The 24,362-nt window shown below is 45.4% G+C and overlaps 1 protein-coding gene across 1 annotated transcript in view; it reads left to right on the forward strand.

The window, feature by feature from the left end:
* Window positions 1–245: 245 nt before the first annotated feature.
* LOC311233494 (glutamate receptor 1-like) overlaps window positions 246–24,362 on the forward strand; it is a gene marked incomplete at both ends in the record, with an annotated part of 411,656 nt that continues 387,539 nt past the window's right edge. The window contains 2 exons of the mRNA XM_084320461.1: window positions 246–342; window positions 6,446–6,580. Of these exons, the coding sequence (XP_084176587.1) occupies window positions 246–342; window positions 6,446–6,580 (232 nt within the window). The remainder of the gene's footprint in view (window positions 343–6,445; window positions 6,581–24,362) is intronic.

Raw genomic sequence — 24,362 nt, forward strand, 5'->3', positions numbered from 1 at the left:
AGAGAGAGAGAGAGAGAGAGAGAGAGAGAGAGAGAGAGAGAGAGAGAGAGAGAGAGAGAGAGAGAGAGAGAGAGAGAGAGGAATAGAGAGAGGAATAGAGAGAGAGAGAGACTCTCAGCTCTAGGAGGATTCTCTCAGAGCGGCAGGAGGCTACTGGTAGAGACATCCTTCCCGGACCGTGTGTGTGGAATTATTTCTGTTATTATTCACATCTGCTGTTCATCATTGCTGCTCTGAGAGGAAACATGCGGCCGAGCAGCTCCTCGTCTTACTCCCTCTTCATCGCCAGTTGTGTGGTCGGCTTCTGCGGCTGCACAAGTTTCCCAACTAACATCAACATAGGTACGTATTAAAACACAAGGATAGATCACACACACAATGATGACAGGAATATATTAAACACAAGGATAGATCACACACACAGTGACGACAGGAATATATTAAACAAGGATAGATCACACACACAATGAGGACAGGAATATATTACGGATAGATCACACACACAGTGACGACAGGAATATATTAAACACAAGGATAGATCACACACACATTGAGGATAGGAATATATTGATGAACTTTACTTGTAGTAAAATCCACTGAGTTTGTTGCATATCCAAAGACTTATTTTGCGTTTGATATGAACTGTGGACTGGAGGGACGTTGTCTCTGTGGTTCAGACTAGCTATTCAGAAACGTCAAGAAAATCAAGAATGGTGTTTGAGGCAAAGCTGCCAAGGTTAAACCAAAATAGATCTGCTGCTCTGGGTATTATTATTACATCAAGCATTTACTGCCTCTCCACAGTTTTACACTTAAGTCTAAATGTTTCATAGGCTACTTCTAGATATGATACATCTACAGTATGTACATGATATCATTTGAAATACTTCTAGATATGATACATCTATGTAAATATACTTATAAATACTTATAAATATGATACATTTATGTACATGATATTCTAAATGATACATGTATGTACATATCATTATTAATAGTTCCAAATGTGATACATGTATGTACATGATATCATTCTAAATATATACAATTATGTATATGATATTCTAAATATGATACATTTATGTACATGATATGTCATTCTAAATATGATACATTTATATTAGGGATGTCGCTTTAACTTTGGAGATTAATTAAAATGATTTAAAACATTAAAATAAATTAATCTAGATTAAGCTAGTGAAAAATGTTCAACGTTCTGAACTTTCAGCAGTATATTTGCTTGTTCTTTTTTTGCATTGACTTATGCATCTTTTTGAAAATCATCTGACATGAAGATGGAACAAATTTTTGTTGTTAATATGATTGATATTACTGGTAGTTCATAAAGACATTATCGTCCTCTAAGCCGATCTGCACTTTAACATAGGCCTGGGTTGTTTTTATTTCTGTTAGCTCTGCGGATATAAGAAAGAGGTCTAGCTGAGTCAATGTTGATGGTTTTGTTGTACATTTGTATTTCACAGGAGAGAAACTGTATTCAAAGAAAGCTATTAAAATAGTCTTTGACTCGATGCTGCTTAATAACAAGGAATTCATTACACAACTCAAAGAAGCTCTTACAGTATTCCTACGGAGGAATGCAAACTCGGTGTAGGACCCCAGAATATTATGGATGTCGGTAAAGGGAATGATCAAGGATTTCACTGATAGCTTTTCCTCCAAAATGCGCAAGAATCGATGCTCAAAACTGGCTGAACTGGAAACACTTTACTCAACGTTATTTAATTCTTTACAATACAACAACTCGATTCGACTGGAAAATCAAGTTAATGTACTAAAAAAAGAGATTAATGCCATATACAGACAACAATCGGAAATACAAATACGCAGCACAAGACAACAACAGTACTCTCAAGGTTCTAAACCAAGTCACCTATTAGCTATGCGATTAAGAGTTAATGCAAAATTTGCAGATATAACTACCATTAGAGCACAACAAGTACTTGTTACAGACCCAGAAGAAATAAACGCGACATTCAAAGGATTCTACTCCAACTTGTATAAATCAGAAACGACCTTCGATCAAAACAAAATGGACACATATCTTAATCAAATTAATCTCCCTAAACTTTCAGAGGATGACGCTAAACAGTTAGAAACTCCGATCACACTAGAGGAACTCAAGAAGGCCATATCCGAAATGCAAAGTGGTAAGGCTCCTGGAAGAGACGGTATCCCACCAGAAATGTACCTCTCTTGTTGGGACATAATTGGACCCTTATTATTAAATATGATTTTATACTCAGTCAAGGAGGGGAACTTCCATAAGAACGACAATATTGCACTCATAACAGTCCTCCTTAAAAAAGACAAAGACCCCACCGAGTGCGGTAGTTATAGACCCTTAAGCCTCCTCGGAACCGATATCAAATTGTACTCTAAAGTATTAGCCATCAGATTACAAAAGCATATGACGTCTTTAGTTCATCCGGACCAAACTGGCTTCATAAGAGGCCGCTTGATCACTGATAACATAAGACGAATACTGCACGTACTAGATGCTGACAAGGACGACACCATACCTAAGGCGATGTTGTCCCTGGATGCAATGAAAGCTTTTGACAGGCTGGAATGGTCGTATCTATGGGCAGTATTAGAAAGGATGGGGTTAGGTAAAGGTTTCATTGATATGATTAAAGTAGTATACAAAGACCCATCAGCCATGATTACAACAGGTATAATCACCTCCGGAATCTTTCCGGTATCACGCTCAGCTAGACAGGGTTGCCCTCTTAGTCCCGGACTATTCGATCTATCATTAGAGCCTTTAGCACAATATATAAGACAATCCCAATCCATAGAACCAATCGTAATCAAGGGCACACAACATAAAATTAGTTTATATGTGGACGACGTAATACTGTTCATGCAAAACCCCAACACCACATTGCCTCATCTGCTCGAGTTGATTGAGGACTTTGGAGATTTATCGGGATTTAAGATAAATTGGCCGAAGTCGGCTTTCCTTCCACTTAACGCCCCTGCAAAAAAAAATATAACCCTCCCAGTAGAGATACCTATGGTAAAACACTTTAGATGCTTGGGAGTGGAAATATTCCCCACCATAAGACAAACGGTGAAGCACAATTACATAAAAATCCAAAACAAAAGCAAAGACGACCTTGATAGGTGGTCAAAACTTAAAAACTCAGTACAGGCACGGATATCAATAGTTAAGATGGACGTACTACCTAGAATCAACTTCTTCAGCTCAATGCTACTGTTACCCCCTCCAGAGGGTTACTGGAAAAGATTACACTCCTCCACATACAAATTTATTTGGAATAACAAACCACCACGTATAAAAAGATCCACCGCACAGAGAAACAAAGCAGACGGTGGTTTGGCATTTCCAGATTTTTTCCACTATTTTAAGGCGTACAATTTAAGACCATTGACAACATGGTTTGATCCCCAAGCATTAGTATCCTGGAGAAAATTAGAAGAAAATATAGTAGCCCCACATAGACTGAAGGACATAGCATACACTAAATTATCAATTAAGCAATGCAAACGGAAATTTGGCCCCATAATTACTCATGCGATCCGGATATGGCGTGAAACACAAAAAAAACATTCTAATCCACATAAATGGCATAATCATACTCCCTTATTCAATAACAATGCACTCTTGATTGGAAAACGACCTATAAGATTCCCTATATGGGAAAAGCAAGGCATACACTCATTAGGTGATGTTTTTAACAAACAGGGTTTCTGTAGCTATGAAGAAATACGCAAACAATTTAATCTCACCGAGTCCACAATTTTTTTTTACACACAGTTATTGTTAAGTTTGAAGTCTCACGGTGTTCCATTAAAGATACCAATTGAACACCACAGATACCACAAATTCTTCTATGAAAGAGAGACATCGAGAGGTTTTGTTTCAGATTTTTATCATCAATTACTAACGTCCTCATATGAAACCCTCCACCTAGACTCCGTCTGGAGGAGGGATATACCAGACCTGGAAAGCGATTTTGATTGGCAAGAAGCCTGGGCAAATGTTCGATTTACATCAAGGAACCCGGACCATCAACAAATAAATCTTAACTATATTCACAGGACATACTTGACTCCTATAAGACTGAAAAAAATGGGTCTTAAACAAGACTCCAAATGCTCCTTATGTACAAATGGGGACGAGGGGACATTTATGCACATGTACTGGGACTGCCCACCAGTTAAAATATTCTGGAAAGAGGTGACCCAGGCGAGCAATTATCAAATCTCTTAACTCTGAATATACCTGTACACCCCTCTGTACTACTGCTTAATGATGTTTTTGAGTATGCAGTAAATCCACAGCTAAAGAGATTGGTTTTATCGGGTATCACAGTGGCTAAAAAGCTGATAGCATCACGATGGTTCCAACCGGAAAAAATGTGCCGAAAGGTCTGGATTATTACATATCTCGATGTGATTTATCAAGAAATATCTACAGCTAGAATTTTGGGTCTCAATGAATCCAAAATGACAATGTGGTTAGAAGTGGTGGAGAAAATAAAAGCTAGCATATAATGGTAGTGTCTGGTTAGGAGCGAGGGATAATGGATGGATTATCCAATGTAAGGAGGTCCGGGAGGGGGGGGGTACGAGCTAGAGCATATGTGTGTAGGGTATTAGATAGCAGGTATTGGGGGTATATCCTGTATAAGACATTTAACTATATGGTGATTTCATTGGATGTGCACTGTTAATAATGCTTGTATATCTTATCGTGTGTTGTCATGTTTGTTTATATGTTTGTTTAAAAAATAATACAAAAATAAAACACAAAAATAGTCTTTGAATCTAAATATACTTTCTTTGTGTGATACATTTATATACATGATTATACATGATATCATTCTACATATGATACATGCATGTACATGGTGTTCTATGATACATTTATATACATGATATCATTATAAATATGATACATGTACGTATGTACATGGTGTTCTAAATGTGATAAATGTATGTAGACAGGGAGCGAAATTAACTTTTTGACTCACCGGCCAGTGGCGGGTAGATGGGAAGAGTCTACCCGCCAAGCATATTTCTTACCTGCCAAAAGTATTTTGATTAAAAAAATATATATATATATTTTATATAAAAAAAAATTGAAATAAAATATATATTATATAATCATACTTGTAGTTGTATTATCTGCGAGACATCGCCACCACGCAATAAGTCAAAATGCTTGCTATCTGCAAACAGCTCCACTGTCTGTGTGTATACTTGAGTAGCCTCCAGCTCCAGCAAGGATTCTCCGGCCATGCAGCTAGACCCTATATTCAGCTAGACCCTACATTCAGCATGCAAGGATTCTCCGGCGATGCAGCTGGACCCTATTTATAACGTTACGGTTCTTTTGTCAAATCACATTCAACATGCCCTCAGCTAGAATACGCATTCAATCAATGTTATAAGACATTGATATCAGGAGCTATCTGTAGCTACTGCTAGCCCGGTAGATAACGTTAAGACAATTTAGTTTACTGGGACAGATAAGATCTAACGTGAGCTAGCTAAGCTAGCTAACGAGGGAACGGAGGTATTATGCACTCGAGTCGACTATTGCTGGAGCATTTGTTGATATCAGCAGCTATCAGTAGCTAGCCAGCTACATACCGTTAGACAATGCCTCGTCATGTATTAAACTAAAAGTGAATAGTTGACTGGGTCATTGTTTAAACAGTAACGGCAGCTCATGGAGGTCCGATATAGACTAGAGCAGACTGCCCGCATATCGCAATGGTGGCGTTTCAGGAAGTAAACAAGCCAAATGAGAGCTTCCGATTGGTCATTTGCTTTCTTTCTCATGAAACCAGTCACGTCACTCTACTGTGATTGGACCGTTGACTTGAGTGCAATGTGGGACTTGTAGTTTTTTAACGATCTCGCGGCGGAGAAAAAAAAGACGAGAGAGGCTATAATCTGTACTCGCACAATCAAAATAAGAGTATCGTTATGAACTACACGTCTACACGCCACACGGCGGGAAGTCCTCTAAGTGTCAAGCGCCAAAGGTAAAAACTGACCGCCCCTGGCGGGCGGCGGGCTTTCGTTTCGGTCCCTGTATGTAGATGATATTATTCTAAATATGATACATGTATGTACTTGACCGTCTGCCTCACACCATACCCACTGATTTTACATGCAGTCAATTTAATTGAACTAATTGATTACAGAGTTATACCTCATATCTATAATAATATAATATAATAATAGTAATAATAATAATAATAATAATAATAATAATAATAATAATAATAATAATAATAATAATAATAATAATAATAATAATAATAATAATAATAATAATAATAATAATAATAATAATAATAATAATAATAATAATAATAATAATAATAAGCAGCACTGAGATAGACTCTGTTTTAACCGACCCATGTCCCGGTGTGTCTGACAGGTGGACTCTTTCGAACCGGGTCGCATGAATATGAGGTGTTCCGCTTCGCCCTGGCGCGCCACCAGGACATCCCCAAGCTGGTGCCTCAAGTGGACATGGTGGACACTGCAAGCAGCTTCGCCATGACTTATGCCTGTAAGTTAATTTATTATTATTACTTAATGATTGTGTATGATTATTATTATTATTCAATTGAGATTATTGTTATTAAAATTAGTATTATTATTAATAATAATACTCATAATAGTCATAATAAACATTGTCTTTCTGACAACACAGTAATCTAGCTATACTTTTATTTTTAATTATTATTATTATTATTATTCAAATGGAAACTTCGCAACTCATGGGAGATTTGGGGCAACACAACACAGACTGTATTTATGGGTCAAACACCATATTTATTGTCCATGGAGAGAGAGGAGGGTTAGAGCAGTGGCGGCTGGCCGATAGTGGGCGCTAGAGCGCCGCCCTCCCTGGTTAAAAGAGAGAAGAAGAAGATTTTTTTTTTCTTTTTTTTTTAGGCCCAGAAATAAAATAAACATGTTTAAAATGAATAATATTTACTCATTTTAAGTATGTTTGTGTTTCCAATGCACAATATAACGTTAATATATCAAATATAAATAATTGTTTTCATTAACAGGAAGTGACTCTCTGATAGAGAATAATATCGCCTCTATACTTTCCGTAGCCGCATTTCTCTCGGGCTAGACACAATAGCGCTTACAGTGGGCGTGCACTGGTTTCATCGCTGTATCCTCGCAGCCAATCAAATAGGTCAACGCACGTAACGCACTGTGCGTTGAAATATGATGTAATATGATGGAAGCCGGGCGCGTTTTCAAGCGATCAATATCATCTAAACAAGCAGCGTCTATACTTTCCGTAGCCGCATTTCTCTGAGACGCTCTCTGATTGGCCGACGGCAGTTTCTACACTGGTTAGGTAGTTACTCTTCGAAGTTGGTTAAGGTTAGAGTTTGTCTTAGAGCGTGACGGCAAGTTCTTTCGACGGTTAAGCTTAGGCACTCTTTCAAAGTTGGTTAAGGTTAGAGTTTGTCTTAGAGCAGGGCGATAGAACACCAGGTAGTTTGCACTGCAGGCTGTTCGATGCTGTTGTGTTGTGGTGCCTAACAAGAAGCTATTTGGATGCAGTCTACTAGTCTGGACAGTGGATATTTCAGACAGTGTTGGATCTAACTAAATAGATTTATATGGACACTTTTATGGAAAGTTCAAGCCTGGAGTCTGGACCACAAAGCTTCTCGAACTAGGGTAGGCTATACTCTGTCTTAACTGGTTCGACAACAAACAACAACAGTCTGGACAGTGGACATAATACATCAACAGCCTGGACATATCAAGCCCTCCTGGACCGCGTTTAAACTAAACAAGGTGAGTTGCGGTCTCTCTCTCTCTCTCTCTCTCTCTCTCTCTCTCTCTCTCTCTCTCTCTCTCTCTCTCTCTCTCTCTCTCGCTCTCTCGCTCTCTCGCTCTCTCTCTCTCTCGCTCTCTCTATGCTGTGTTATTGTTGTACTAACTTATTAATTTCATCACGGGTGGATCATAATCAACCAGACAATGAATGGTAACTTGTTTAAAATGACAAGATATACATATGTGTTCATTTATTATTGTATTGATCAGAGAGAGAGTGGAGTTTCTTTTGGATTTAAAATAAGTGGATTATGGCTTGTTCAATATCGTCTATGTTTGAATGAATGAATGAATGAATGAATGAATGCATGAATGAATGAATGAATGAATGAATGAATGAATGAATGAATGAATGAATGAATGAATGAATGAATGAATGAATGAAAACTTTATTTAACAGATTGCAGAATGGGTACAATACAGTACGGCTCAATACATACAATTGTTAAGGGGATGCAGACCAGAGAAAGACATTTGTCTTGTTTACATCAGGGTCCCCCATTTTCGATTCATATCGATAGTTTAATAGCTAGCCTTGGCTCGTTTAACAATATGCAAAATATGTGTACAGCCCTGTACTCATACTGAAGTTATTCTTGGTATATACTACACATACTAGGTCTGATTGTGTAACGAATCGATTCCACGTTGCGCTGTGTGTGAGTGAGAGAGAGAGAGAGAGAAAGAGAGAGAAGGAGAGATAGAGGGGGATACTAATTAATCCCCCCCCCCCCGTGAAGAATTCACCTGCCGCCACTGGGTTAGAGGGGGTTGCCTGGCCCGTGGTGAACCCCAAGATATTCCGTGAGGGGATGTGGGGGGGAAGCCGGTCCAGGCGTGGTTTCCCAGCGGTCGTCACACTGTGGGCAGCCATCAGTCTTCTCCGTCTTCTCCGTCTAGGGCCAAGAGGACGTAATGTGACCCAGCACAGACATTTGGGTCTTTTAGAGGCGTCTTACATTTTCTTTTGTTTTTACATGATATGTAAGTACAGGTTGATACCTTCAAAATAAGCCATCACTTGTACAAATTGGGCGGATACTTTTCAACACAATTCCTATTTGACAGCCAGAGGGCCTCAAAAGAACTGAGCCATTCCCATTATCTTAACTATGTTTAATAGACTACTCTACCCAGAAATCAGTGCTATTATACTGTAACCCCCCTCTGAGTGCAACCATTCTGGCTTTGGTTATTCTTATGAGAGTATTTTGCCAATGAGAGAAAGCTAGTCAAGATAATATTTATTATAATATATATAAAGTATAAAGTACAAAATAGAGGTAAAAACAAATACTATAAAAATATATATTATACACAACTGTAAAAAATTGAAAACGTTGGTAAAAATGTTGTGCAAAGTAAAAAATAAATAAATAATATGGTGTAATGTTAAAGTGTTTAAAGTGAGTTAATTTAAACACTGGCGGCTTCTGCTTAATGTGAATAGATTAATGTTATAACAAAACAAATCTGACCTGTATTAACAATAGCTCAGATAAATCATACCATAAGAGTAAAAAAGGAAAAGACTAAAGACTATAAAATATATATTATACACAACTTAAATGCAGTGTTGGGAAAGTTCACTTTCTACATGAACTAGTTCAATTCATAGTTCACAAATTTTAAAATGAACTAGTTCAGTTCATAGTTCATAATTCAAAATATTGAACTAAAGTTCATGGTTTCAAAAATGAATTAATTTATAGTTTATAGTTATTTTTTAAATATGTTGCTGCAAGCTATTATTTGTCAAATGTATTCCCACAACCCATAGAACGATAGGTTATGACTATAACCAAGTTCTGTTAATAGTGGTGACGCTCGGCGTCACTCATGCACTGTCCTCGCACACGTGCACGCGCACTGAATAAAGACCACAATGTACCTTTATATCCCAATATTTGTCTGACCACACCCCTATCAGCTTACCTACATAAGCAGGGGTGGGGCCACATACTCGCCTCCTTCCCAAGCTTTCACCACAAGGTGAGATCAAGGGCTGCAGCGGCGTCGGACGCCGAGCGTCACCACTATTAACAGAACTTGGTTATAGTCATAACCTATCGTTCTGTATACATAGTGGCTCCGCTCGGCGTCACTCATGCACAAGGGAGGCCGAGCGGGAGCCACCGGCCGACAAATACACCCCGCTGAAGGCCCCCCACAACCATCAGAACAGGGAGGACCGAGCCCCCCCGACCCCCCCTAATGGAGGGCACCCCCCCTATTGGAGGTTTCCCGGGAGGGCGACGGACCCGACCGTGCGAAGAGGCACTCAAGCAACTCAACGCACAGGGTGAGCAGACCGTGGCCTGACCCCACGACTACACACACGCACAACCCGCATGCCACCCGGGAACGAACGGAGGGAGCAACCTCGTTACTGCCCCCAGAATCACGGGGTCAAGGGCAAACCCAACCCTGTGGCAAGGCCGTAGCAGCGGAGCGCGAAGGAAGACCCAGACCCACTGAAGGGACTGGATCCCCTGGAAAACGGGGGCCCGGAGAGGTCAATGACGCCAGGCATCAAGACCCCACCAGGCGGTCACTTAGTGACACCACCCCCCACATCGCCAGCGTATTCGGATAAGGCCCCTCCAAGAACGGGCCCTTTCCCCCCAATAGCACACCGCCTGGCACACTGACCCTGCAGAACAGGCAGTCAGCATGGCCGTAAGCACACAAAAAGGTTAACCAATGGAAGCAGGCAGCGCACCGGGGAAAACCAGGCAACAGGCTGTAACCTGAGCCTGGAACACTGCGGACGAGACAGGCGCCAAAGGAGTCAGCTGAAAACAGCCGCCCCGGCGGAAGGGGCGTATGCTGGCGTTGTTGCATGACCAAGCCTCCATTTAAAAAAAACCCACCCAGAGGGGTTGAGGCAGAGAAGGCTGACACGATTGGCAGACGTCATGAACGTGCAGGGGCACCCTCAACCGGGTAACCCGGGAGTTGACACTGCTCCAACACACCAGGGAATCAACCACCTTGGTGTTACCCAATGCGGTGGTTGTTCCTATAACCCCTCAAGAAAAAACTCCAAAACACACCTGCGGGTATACACCGGCTATACCGCAGTACAAGTGTTTCAGTTTTCAAAAAAGGGTTAACCCAGGCCTACGGGTCGACGAAACATTACTTCGGACCGGGTCCGGCGATACGGGAAGCACAGGGTCACCAGAGGAGGTCAAAGACCACCCCAACAGGCCCCTCTTCGCCATGCGTGAGAGAGGAGCGAAAAGAATGGAGTACCAGCCCCAAGCACACCGTACTTGGTAGTCCCAGGAGGTCTCCCAACCAAGTACTAACCAGGACCAACTTGCGTAGCGGCCGAGATCTGACGAGATCGAGCGTGTACAGGTTGGCATGGCCGTAAGCCATTACGACAGTGCAGAGTACAAAATGTACCCAACCAGGGTCTCCATAGCGCTTAACCCTGTGACACCCGGACCGACCTGGCATTTTCCCCCTGAAAAAGCCCAAGTCCCTCAGGGTACCAGAACAGCAGATCTGCATCCCCGGCGGACAACGGGTTTAAGTGATCCGGACCAGCGTGACCAGAACCAGTCCCGTGCCCTAACAACGCCGACATGCCTACTCCAGGAGAAGGGGCAGATATGCGTGTTGATCTTAAACATGAAAAGAAGGCGCCACCCAGACGTTCGGTGCGAACCGCGCCCGGTGGCCCACCCCCAGGGCATGAGACCCCTCTACATATGTTCAGATCCATTACGTCATCATCCCCCAGATATGAACGAGAATCCGTCGACAACCAAAACAGGTCGTCGGAAGAGGAAAAACCTCCATCCCAGTTGCTTTATAAAAACGCCGTTTTAACCTCAAGCAACCAAGGCGTGCCAGTCATTCGCCTGATTACAGAACACCCCGAGCTAGCACTATACGTGCGTCGGGACACAACCACATCAATGAACAGGCTATTTAGACCTGTCATTGAATCCCCAAGGCGCCCAGGGGAACGACAAGAGGGGTGTGATGCTTCCTAACTCCAACTCTTCTTAATAGAAAAGAAGGAAGCACCAACAGTATGTATCCCAGTCTACACAGCCGGGGGTAAAAATGTTTCACATTTTTACATCCCACCACCCTCCCATAGGGAGGAGACGGAAATCCCCAGAGAGACTTCCCACGTGAGCTGTACAGATTGAAACGAATATATTGCACCTTGAGCCATGTAAAAGTTTGGTTTTAGGGCTCTCTGGGGAGGAGGCACTGAACCCATACACACTCAATAATCGAATTGAATCGAATACACACACAATAGAGTAGGACTCCTTCTTGAGGTTCCACTCACCTTGACAATCTGAGGAGGAGGCTCTGTACTCTGAGGAGGCTCCCTCACATGGAAGGAGAGTCCCAACTCACAGAAGGCCCGAATAGGAGCTTCGTGAGGAGGAGCCCTGACCACCCCCCGAAACAGATCCATCATATGGACATGAACAGCACACGGAAGTCCTACCAACAGAGACGCGCACAGTGACGTACTCTATGGTGGGGGAATTTCTGCGGTGCACACGCCCAATATTCCAGGGCATGGGACCAGGAAACTCCCCCCCCCCCTCACCCTGTAACGTGCCGAACCGCAACGTGACAGGAACCTTGAAGGACAGGTGGGTTTACCCCTGACCAACAGAAAAAAGGGGGAGGAAAGGTTACCAGTTCACCCCTTTACGACCCCACACCCATGATACGATGTAATGACAAAAAGAGTATGACGCAGTCATAGTCAGCCCCATGAAGCGTCTAACAGCTTCACACAGCGCATGTGCCAACCTGCTATCTGATTTTTACTAAGGAAAAAACACAGAACAGAGAGGGCCCTCGCAAGAGCCCCGGTACCAGACTTACACATGTGCTTCTGTGGCCAGCCCAACCCAGTTGTAGGTCACATGACACACACAACCCATTATCACCTACAAAAAATGGCAAAAACACTCTACAGAGGAACGCCGTTTTTCATAATGAGAGAATACACAATTCTCGATTAGTATCGGCCACAGGCCTTGCTAAGCACACACGAAAAAGTGACCAAACAATCTTTTCTGTAGGAAAATAAAGTTTCTCAAGCGGTTAGCACAACCCCAACAACTAAGCTAAGGGTTACATCGTATCCCTACCACACAGTGACACAATAAAGTGTAACAACATGTCTGAGAGGAGGATGAAGAAGTCCCCAGGGAACCGGGGGGAAACACAACCCTCCTACTTTACCCTTAATACGGCCAGTTAAACAGGTAAACCTGTTAATATGTGAACACACTGTACATTGTCATTACAGGCTGAGAAAATAATCATTCTTTACTCATATGTCACTAAGCATAGCTTTATAGGTTAGTTTAACCCCCTTAGTTGTGAGTACACGGTACATGAACACACAATGTGTCTCAACACAACAAACCAGATAATTTTCACATCTGTAACAATAACCCGATTTGCATGGAGACCAGTGACAAGACAATTCACACATAACTCGCGTCGTATCCTAAATGTAGTGCAGCAACACTCGTTTTGGAAAACATCGTTATTTACAAAACATTTAGAAGGGAAAGCAAGAAGAAGTGTTCAAGGTCTGGTCAGGACCTTGCCTACCGGGAGCGCAGATCAAGCGAATTGCAGTCTCTAACATGGCACCGAAGTAACACAGCCTCCTGTGTTTGACGACACGGGCAGCTCGCTGCTCCAACCCGTCGCTACGGTGCTCCTTGTTGACGCAGTCCTCGCCGGCCTGGCTCAGGGCAGGTTCGACGAACATCCTCTGTCAAAGATGACGTCGTAGTCAAGAGTGTTTAAAACATGTTATAGTCACAGCACGTTCAACAGTGTAGCATTAAGCTAACGGCCGCTCTCGGCCGATAGCAGCAAGCTAACGTTACCTAGCCTAGTGACACAACAGGCTTGGTAAACACAGCAAGCTAGCGCCGCAGCTAACAGCTGACTGGCTAACAAAGTAGGCCACAACTAGCACGCAAGCTAAGCAGCTATCACCTGAACTTGTACACAATGATATAACAAGCCACACTCAGACATGCCGCCGTTCTGAAACCCTCCTCACTGTTTAAGAGAGAAGAGAAACGAGATGTTAACACAGTTTACAACGGTGATTTTACCAACATCCGACGGAGCCAGCACAAGTCCCATCTGGGCTGTAGCTGACTTGAACACGGATCTTCCGATAACGAACAGCCATGCCCATATTTCCTCGTGAGGGTATACTCTCATTTGTATATGAAAGACGGGGCCACCCTACACGGTGACAGAGAAAAATCCACTCTTCCAGAGAACACAGGGAGCACCAGTGTTACTGGTCGTGGCCCACTAGTTGACTATAATGGGCTTCAGACCAAGGTCCTCCGCCGTCGCCTAAGAGGCTGAACAAAGGACCCTAATCTGGGGCCGGTTTTCGTAAAGCTAGCCCCCATAGCACTAACAGACAAGTGAAGCTTGCAAGCAAACATTACTCACCAACCTGGAACCCACCGCTTCTCACAACAGCGGCGCGTCCTACAGTCCAGCTGTATCGCTGGAGGGTTTCACCCCAACCAGCCGCAGCAAGGAAGACTGTAGTTGGGAGGCATGTAGCGGCGTGCTCCCAATACGAAAACCGGTGGAGGTTTTTAGAATGATCACCATCTTCCAGACACTCCAGTGACGAAGACAATATCGCCGTATTTTCTCGAAAATAGTGAGAGAGAAAATAAAGATATGATGTCAACGTATCTCTTGTTTTCCAACTATTCTCCTACCATCACATCACGTCAATTGGGGATCTACCGAGGCACTACCTTGTGGTGAAAGCGAGAAGGAGGCGAGTATGTGGCCCCACCCCTGCTTATGTAGGTAAGCTGATAGGTGTGTGGTCAGACAAATATTGGGATATAAAGGTACATTGTGGTCTTTATTCAGTGCGCGTGCACGTGTGCGAGGACATGAGAGGATGAGTGACGCCGAGCGGAGCCACTATGTATACAGAACCACAGACAGCAATCAGAATACTGGCATTTCCATAACGCTTTGCTGCCGCCCATTCAGTCCACACTGGTAGCAGCTGCAGATTTAATCTCTACAGTATATTTTCAAAAACATGAGGAAAACGTACTGCTTGAATGGTCTTTATTAAGTATAATAATCTAAATATACTTAAAGTACCAAAAGTGAAAGTAGTCATTGTGCAAACATATAACATATAAACATGTGCCGACATAACTCTGTACTAACACAACACAAGGTAGGAACCAGGATGAGGTATGAAACTAAGGTTGTACCTCAAAGTTCAATATTCAAAGTGCAAAACATTTACTGACTTTAACGTAAAACTCTTTTAAATGCTCATATGCCGACACCATAGAGTCTGACTCTGAGCGAGTGTTCTTGTTGTGAGGAGTCTGATGACGTATATTTTAGTGCGACAGCCAGGGGTGATAGGCAGCGTACGCATCACAGGCAGCTTGCTGTTGCCAGAATGGGTGGTTTTCCGCATTATTTTTAAGCCTGTTTAACGTGTGTTTTAACTGGGTGTTCGGCTCAAAGGCATATGAAATCCTTCACACTTTGGAACGCCGTTATAATACAGTGCTGAGAATGAACACACTTTTTAACACCGTTATTCAGCGCTGAGAATGAACACGTTCTCAATTACGTTCATCTAGCGGAAATACAAAACGTTCAGTTATATCTCATTACTGGCAATCGCGTCTCGCTCTGCCTTCTGAGATATCATTATCTCCAGCACCTATTGTGGCCATGGAAACCAAACACATGCACCCACCTGCACGTGACCACGCCACTCCCCTGCGTGCCTCTACAATAGGCAGGAAGTGGTCATGCTTACAGCCTTCCTCATTCTTTTCCAAACGCGGAAGCTGCTCATATGCACTTGCAAACAGGTAGAACTTTGTTATGAAGCATAGGGAGAAATGACGCAATGTTGGGCTTTCGCCAGAAGTACGCAAGCCCCCGGAACCTTCTCAGCACGTCCAGACAGCACAGCGGTCCTATCCTGTGTTTTTTGTGTGCATTTGTGAATCTATGAATTGAGAATGGGGGACCCTGATGTAGACAGGACTAACGTTTTCTCTGGTCTGCATCCCCTTAACAATTGTGTGTATTGGGCAAGCAATATGTTAATAAAGTTTTCGTTCATTAATTCATTTATCCCTTACACTGGTGCATGCACAGGTGTGCCACAGTGGAGGTTATTGCATGACAACTAGTGGAGCAGTGCTTCACTAGTAATAGACTTTGGTCAGCAGCCGCCACTGGTGTTCCGTGCTTAGTGAAGCAGGTGGCATCGGTGCTTTGCCCTGACATGGTGGAACGGTATCCCGCCCGGCCGACGCCAAGAGGCGTGTCGGCCCGGCAGGTGGCTGGTGGGCTGATGAAGCTTATACCGCCGCAGTACAGAATTTAGCAGCAACTAACAACATTGCTCAATTGGCTGCTTTTCTGTCAAAAATGGTGTCGGGTGGTGGGGCCTTAAAGCCAGCCGACGTCAAAACCATCGCGCAAGGTTTTGAGGTTATTCAGCTTTTGACCCAGCCGCAAGCTATAACCGCAGGGATGGCTAAGATGCTGTCAGCGGTTGTTCAAAGGCATTTTTGGTTAGAGCAATCTCCCCTTGAGGAGGGGAGGGGTCTCCTCCTCAGGGCTCCCCTCTCAGACCTTGGTCTGTCCACGGAGGCGCGGGCGGTATTTGACCTGGACTCCACGCCGCCCCACACTGCGCAGCCAGAGGTGAGAGCACGGCCTCGCCAGCGGCTGCGGCGAGGCCCCCGGCCAGCGGCCATGTTTCCCCCGCCTGAGATACCCTGGACACAAAGAAAACAGGTGATCACAAGGCCGACAGCCTCGGCGGCCCGAGGGATCGGCTATATTAGATGGGCACGCCCTAAAAAAACGTTGCCATCTAGCTGTGTCTAGCACGCTCTCCGGTTACTCCCCCCCACTACACTACGGGACTCAGGGCTCTGATTTGTCCCCTTTGGCTGCGGGCCGCGTTCTTCCAGTGAAGCGCAAGCGGCCCCACATTTTGCTTCTCATGGAGACAGGGGCTGACACCCAGTTGCTAGCTAGGCCTGGGTCTGTCTATGAGAATGCTGTGCTGTCAAGCGGCTCCCACACCACACGTCCTGCGTCTGTGTTTGGTGAGTCTGGTGTTGTATCTGTCGATGGAGCAGGGTTCCCTGTATCTAAAAATGTTTGTCAGAGGGGGAACTCTAGGCCCAGGAGGTCGCAGCGTGGGTTCCCCCCAGCCCCGCCCTCGCCAGGCCGGGTATTACGTTAGTGCCTCCCCCGTCTGGACTTCCGATCCCGCGGTGGTCAGTCAGGCACGCGTAATTTGGGTGGTAGTAATATCACTACAGGGCTACTGTGTGTAGAGACCCACAATATTGGGCAGTGTGAGGACCACACACCATGCATGTCCAGCTGCATAGCAGGCTGTCCTCCGCAAGCTAAGCCGGGAGGATGCTCAGCGGGGGAGCCTATGTCACCAGGGGTTTGATTTGATTTGATTTGATTTGATTTGATTTGATTTGATTTGATTTGATTTTATTTTATTAGGGATCCCCATTAGCTGGTGCGATAGCAACCAGCTAGTCTTCCTGGGGTCCACACACAAAAAAACATACAAAAACAATCACTATTGCAAAAAACAAAATTATTAAAAGTCAGTACACACAATGCATAATGAACCTACTGTAACAATTAATATAGCTAAAATTACATTAGTGTAAAACAAAAACAAAAAATTACTTTAGTGTTAAAAACTATTTAAAAACAATTTAAGATTCTTTTTAAAAGTGAATCTACTGTAAATGCAGCAGAGGTTCCGAGGCAGGCCATTCCAAAGAGTTAATGCTCTAAAAATAAAAGATCTCCCCAAAGCGCTGGTTCTAGGACCTGGCAATTCAAGCTGTCCACTACTGGAACCTCTAGTGTAATGCTCGTGCACAGTATTACTAAAAACAATCTGGCCGCTCCCCCCGTATCAGACCGGCCCTTCTGTCGGGGTCCCCCCCTTGGGTGCGATTGCCTCGTTGGTAGAGTCAGGGTGCGATATCCCGGCTCCGCCGGACACCCTGCTCGTGCGGTTGGCGAGACCAGGGTTGACAACGCACAGCAGGAGGGACCGGGCCACCTATCTACGATTCCTAGCGGACCAGCGGCAGTTGGCGGCGGGGGCGCTTTGGAATTTTTACCACGTATGGCTGCAGTAGTAGCCATATGTTGGTGTGGATGGAGAGAATGCTGAGGTTGGCGCTTGTGTTACAGTTTACACAACCCCGCCCTCCGTTTTTGGGTTTGGTACAGACTCTATTATCAGAGTCCGTGGCAGTGACAGCCCTGGCCGAGGAGATTGGTCCTCTGGCGGCGAAGCAGGCCGCCGTCGTGGTCCCATGGGAGGACGCGATGAGCGGCGTTTCCTCCAGATATTCTCTGGTGACCAAGAAATCGAGGGGGGGGGGTGTCAGACCCATACTGGACCTGTCCCATGGAAAGTTCAGAATGTTGACCGTCACCCACCTGTTAAGCGCTGTCAGGTGGGGGACTGGTTCACCTCCATAGACCTGAAGGATGCGTATTCGCATCCCGATCCTCCCTCCTAGGACATACCTACGCTTCCTTTTTCAGGGCTTAGCATACGAGTACCAGAGGCTGCCGTTCGGCTACTCTCTGTCTCCTCGCATCTTCACCAAGTGCGTGGAGACCGCGCTGGGGCCTCTGCGTCGTCAGGGGATACGTATTTTATTCTACCCTGGACGACGTTCTGGTCCTCGGCCGGTCAGAGAAGATCGCCAGGTCTCATACCAGGCAGGTGGTGGAATTCCTCACCAGCCTGGGTTTTGCTGTAGACTGGAACAAGAGTGCTCCTCTTCCATCGGAGTACTTGGGCTTATTTCTAAGCTCAAGGTCTATATGGGCATCCCTCTCAGAGCGGCGGTGAGAGGATATTCTCGGCGCGCTCGGGAGGTTCTGTCCTGGCAGGATGGTTACGGCGCTGACCGTGATACGCCTGCGCGGTATTATGGCATCTGCTCAAGCTGTGGTCCCTCTTGGCCTCCTCTTCATGAGGAGGATACAGAGGTGGGTTTTTCAGTGTGAAAATAGACCCTGTGAGAGTCAAGTGGAAGCTGCTGAAGGTTCCCATGTCAGTACTGGGGGACCTTGCCCTCTGGGGGGGGGGGGGGGCTGGGGCCCTCATCAGTGGGGTCCCCATGGGCAGCAGGCTGTCACATGTCACAGCCTTTTCCGACGCCTCCCTCGCGGGATGGGGGGGGACGTGTCGGACCGACGCAGTAGGGGGCAGCTGGCAAGGACCATGCTGCCCGGTCTGCACTACATATCAATGTGTTGAAATTGAAGGCAGTGCTTCTAGTCCTCGAACGGCTCGGCCATCATGTGATGGGCGAGCATGTTCTGATCAGGACGGACAGCACGAGGTCGGCGTCGTCTGTCATCAGACAGGGAGGAGTACGCTCCCCCCGTCTCCACCGGGTGGCGGCCAATTCGGTCCGTGGCCGACCGGGATTCTGTATGCGTTCCCCCCTATACACCTGATAGCTCAGCTGTTGGGGCGGGTACGTCAGGAGCGCGGGACTTTGATCCTGGTCGCGCCGGGCCGGGGCACGGCTGTGTGGTTCCCGGCCCTGATTCAGCTCTTGGTGGCCCCGCCGTGGCCTGTTCCGTGGTCACTGCGTGCCCTCTCTCAGGCACGCGGAACTCTGTTCTGCCTCCTGTTCTGGGGAAGCCCCTGATGGCTTAGCTGCTGAAAGGGTGAATCCGGTGGGGATGCGTCTTAACTCTTTTGTGGTTAACGCCATCCGGAACGCGCACGCTCCGTCCACTACCTTGGCTTACGCAGGGAAGTGGCGTATGGTTAGAAAGTGGTGTGATGCTGGGGGCTTGGACCCGGTGTCATGCCCCCTGGACTCAGTTCTGTCCTTCTCCAGTCTATCCTGGATGGGTGGTCGGCCTCAACAGTGAAGGTATATGCAGCAGCTATATCTTCTTGTCATGTGGGCTTTGAGGGCAGAACACTGTTCAGCCACCCTCTCATGGGACGTTTCTTGCTTGGCGCACAGCGTCTCAAGCCTGTGGAACGTTCTCTGTCTCCGAGTCGGGACCGCCAACTGTTCTGGAAAGGCTGTTGGGGGCCCCGTTTGAGCCTCTTTGAGCCATTGGATCGTCTGTCTTACGACCGCGTTCCTTTTTTGGGCCATCACCTCCGCTAAATGCATGGGTGAGCCGTGTGCTCTCTCGGTGCGGTCAGAGTACCTGTCTATTCGGGCTGATAGCAGGCGACTCTGTGGCCTGATCCGGCCTTCGTGCGAAAGAATATCCGGAGCTCTTGTCGCTCCAGGGATATTGTGCTTCAGGCGTTTCGCCCTCCTCCTCACGCTGGTGGGTTGGAGGCGAGCCTTCATCTGTCGTGTCCTGTCTGTGCACTGAAGGTTTACCTTAGTCGCACGCGGGATCTCAGGGCTTCCGATCAACTGTTTGTTTGTTACGGTGGCCCTCACGCGGGTAAGGCGCTGTCCAAGCAGCGCCTGTCACATTGGTTGTGCATTGCCCTTTGCTACACGTTGGCTAGACAGGTTCCCCCCGGGGGCGTCGGGGTGCACTCCACTCGTGGTGTGGCGGCCTCTGCTGCCCTGTTGGGGGGGCCTCGGTGGAGGACATCTGTGCTGCGGCCTCCTGGTCCTCCCCAAGTCCTTCGTTAGGTTGTACCTCATGGACATGACTGAGGGTTCTGTCTCCCAGGCAGTCCTGAGGTCCGGGACCTCTCCTGCGTCTCGCCATCAGGTGGGCTAGCAGGAGTGTGTGGGTGTGGACCGCGGAGTGCTGTGTCACACGTGGTCCCGCTTGCGCTGTGCGTTCAGGGTTGCCTGGTTCCCCTTTTTCGCACTTTGGTTGTAGTTGTCTGCCTCGCCCCTTTCGTTAGGACGGGCGGGTGGACGGGACTCCCTTCCTCCCTGGCTGGGGCTGGGGGTGCATTTGACGTGGCCACGTGTCCGCTCTGCCGTTTATCTCAGAAGGCAGAGCGAGACGCGATTGCCAGTAATGAGATATAAGGTAAGGTTATCCTATAACCCTAGTTATATGAATACTGGCTGAGCGTCTCACCCTTCAGCGCCCTGAGGTCCCTTGGATGTTTTCCGCGTATGGAATTCGAACTTGGAAGGGTGTAAGCGTGACCACTTCCTGTCTATTGTAGAGGCATGCAGGGGAGTGGCGTGGTCACGTGCAGGTGGGTGCATGTGTTTGGTTTCCATGGGCACAATAGGTGCTGGAGATAATGATATCTCAGAAGGCAGAGCAAGACGCTCAGCCAGTATTCATATAACTAGGGTTATAGGATAACCTTACGTTCACATTCGCCCAAAATATGAACGCGTTCATGAACGATCGTTCATTGAACGTGTTCAGGTACATCACTGCTTAAATGAGGTAACAATGTAGTGCAAAGTAAAAAAAATATGGTGTAATGTGTTTAAAGTGCATTCCACCTAATGTGCTTGATGTGAATAGACTTATACACGTGCAAAGTAATATGGCCTACTGTAACGGTGTGCTACAGAGTTCACAGGCCTATCTTCAGCAAAATTGCTGGTACACATAACAATTGCGGCTTCTGCTAAACTTTTTCTGAGCCATACCCGACATTTCTCGGGTTTCGTCACCAACGGTTGAGTGCCATACCCGACATTTCTCGGGTTTAGATCTGTGGGATATTCTGAAGAAGAATGTTCTCAGTCAACCGAGGTTTGGATAATAACAAGGTTTATTAACCAAACAGATAGATTACATAGAGAGAATGGCTGAGGCTCTCGCCCCAGGTGATCAGCTGAAATGACCCAGGTAAAGAGACCTGGATTGGTCTCGGAGGGAGACTTATATAGTTAACAAGGGGGGGGGGATGTGGTCCCATTTGATAGGTCAAATGGGGGGGGGGATACAGGTTTGGGGAGAGGGGCAGAGGATTGGGGAGAAAAGGGGGGGGGGTGTCCCACTCCACAGAGAGGGGGGGGGGCACAGGCAAGGGGGAGAAAGGGGAGGGGAATATATTTACATGAGAACATTATATTATACCACAATACTCACTTTTCTCTCTTATAATGTGGGTGAGATTAATGTATAATATACCAGGGTTGTTTGGAACAGGTAAAAGTGAATAAGTATGGTAAAAGGATGGGACCGATGTAATCCATCGGTTATCAGATAATGAATAAAATAGAAAACAAATTTTGGCCAATGTGATCTGTTGGTTGGCATAACAGTTTAAAATAGAATTATTTACATATTTGATTCATGACATGATCGATTGGACTGCGGTCTGTGTTATTTTGATATCAGAGATGTGGGAATAGATATCACCCTTTTCTTTTATTAATCTCAAAATACCTATATCAATGATTGGTCCTCAACTCTGATATCAAACAACAAATAACATAATCATTAGAGGCTATAGCTGTGCACATATCTTGGCATACCTTCAGTCGTTCATGTCGTGACTCAGGGGAGCTAATGTCATGGTTGTGCATAAAGGCATAGTAATAAACCAATAATTTTCCAGATACAAATGAACTCTGTGAAACAGTTCTTGTTTGTGAATCTGACAGTTGCTGTGTTGTGTTGATCGTCTGTTCTCGGTCTGTCGTGTGGCAGGGCCAAACAGTAACACAGTAAAAATTAAATACATACATAACAATGTGGACAATGTGTGTTCAGAAGTCTCTTGGTCCACAGGTTGACGATGCATTCGGGAACATTCACTGGTCGTCGTCCATTCCCTGTCAAGGGTCACCTGTAGCAGTGGGGCGGTCAACTATAGTGGCCTTGCAGACTCTTTTCCTGGAGCCTGCGCTGCTCTCCATCACCACCACACATCCGCCACTGTGCTCACGCTTGGCCCCCATCAGGCCCAGAGACATGGTGGTCAGGGCGTTTTTGAATGTGTTGTGCTGGTTTCGCTGTCCTCTCCTCGTCATTGCGGTACCACTTGATGGAGGGCGAGGGCCCGCCGGTGTAGTGGCTAGTCAGAGGACGCTCTCTCTCACACGGATGGTGGAGATACATGGCGTTGGCCTTGGTTTGTTGTAGGCTGTCAGGGTGGCGCAGCATGTCGTCCTTTCTGTCTCTGCTCCCCTTCCTTTGGGGACGTCTGTGTTGTGTGGCTGGGTTGGATGGCGGCTCTCCCACGGTTGCTGTCGTCGTCCTGGTTGTGTCCGCAGCTCCTTGGCGGCGTCCCTGGTGGTCCTATGCTGTCATGGGTCGCTCAGGTCGCTGGGTTGTGTTCCTCTCTGCCTGGTCCTGCCGTCGTTCGTGGTTCAGGTCACGCGTCGTCTCACTCCTTCTCACTTGTCGTGTCCTCTCACCAATATGCTCTGAGGATGATAAAATTGCCTTAGAAAACCTCCTCACATAAATGATTCAACGCCTTTCTGCTAAAGAGGAAAATCATTTTGGGATTAATTCAATTCATTGTAAATAAAATCACTTAATTGAAAATAGGAAATGCAAGCCAATTGCATTAGCAGTGATTCCTTATGTCAATAAGGTCACATTCACTACAATCTTATCAGATCTTGTATCTAACTAGATCTTACAGCATTAGGCTTTAAATAAAATTGTAAATGAATGGCCAAAGTCTTGAATCAGATAAAATTGCTCTTTGTCTTCATATTCTGTGATGTTAATTTGAAGTTGATCTTACCTCAGGCCACGTACGATGGTGTGCTTCTTCAAGATACTTACCTCGCCATGACTTCTCGGTTGTTCTTCATGTCTCAGTGTGGCTCGTCATGATTTAGCATGGGGAAAAACATAAAATCTAGGCAGCCAGTTAATTTTGCATGAAATACATCCATTCATTTTTTCGTCTACTCTTAAGTAGCATTAATTTAATGACCTCTAATATACCTTGTGCATTTTGATAATCATTGTGTAAATGATTATCCTGCTTCCAACTGATATAAATAAATCTAACCCTAGCTAACCTTACTGTCATGCATTTTTTTTTTTTTTTTTTTAATAAACTAACCTACACTGTAGCACTCAACACTTTGATGAACATTGTTACTCAGCTGATAGAGTTGTGCCCTTCCTGATGACCTGTCGCACAGAACTTGTAAGTCGCTTTGGATAAAAGTGTCAGCTAAATGACCAATATTGATGTTTCATCTTGTACATGTTGATAATTGTGCTCCAATTTGGTGGTTGATATTTGCAGTCATGGAAATGTATTAGTTTGTTAAAAGAAGAGTCATGTTATTGGTTATAAGCAGAGAATAGAAGGAGGATATTGTAAGTGAAGTTGTTTTCATCATTAATCTTTCATCTCGGGCACTTCTACTTTGTCTGGTTTCATTCAGAAATAATCTCTAATTTGTGTGTCTTCTTGAAATTAGATGATGAAAACAACTGGTTCAGTGTTCTGTTAGTATGGGAATTATGTA

The sequence above is a fragment of the Notolepis coatsorum genome (assembly GCF_963971535.1).
Source record: "Notolepis coatsorum genome assembly, chromosome: 8".
NCBI lineage: Eukaryota > Metazoa > Chordata > Actinopteri > Aulopiformes > Paralepididae > Notolepis > Notolepis coatsorum.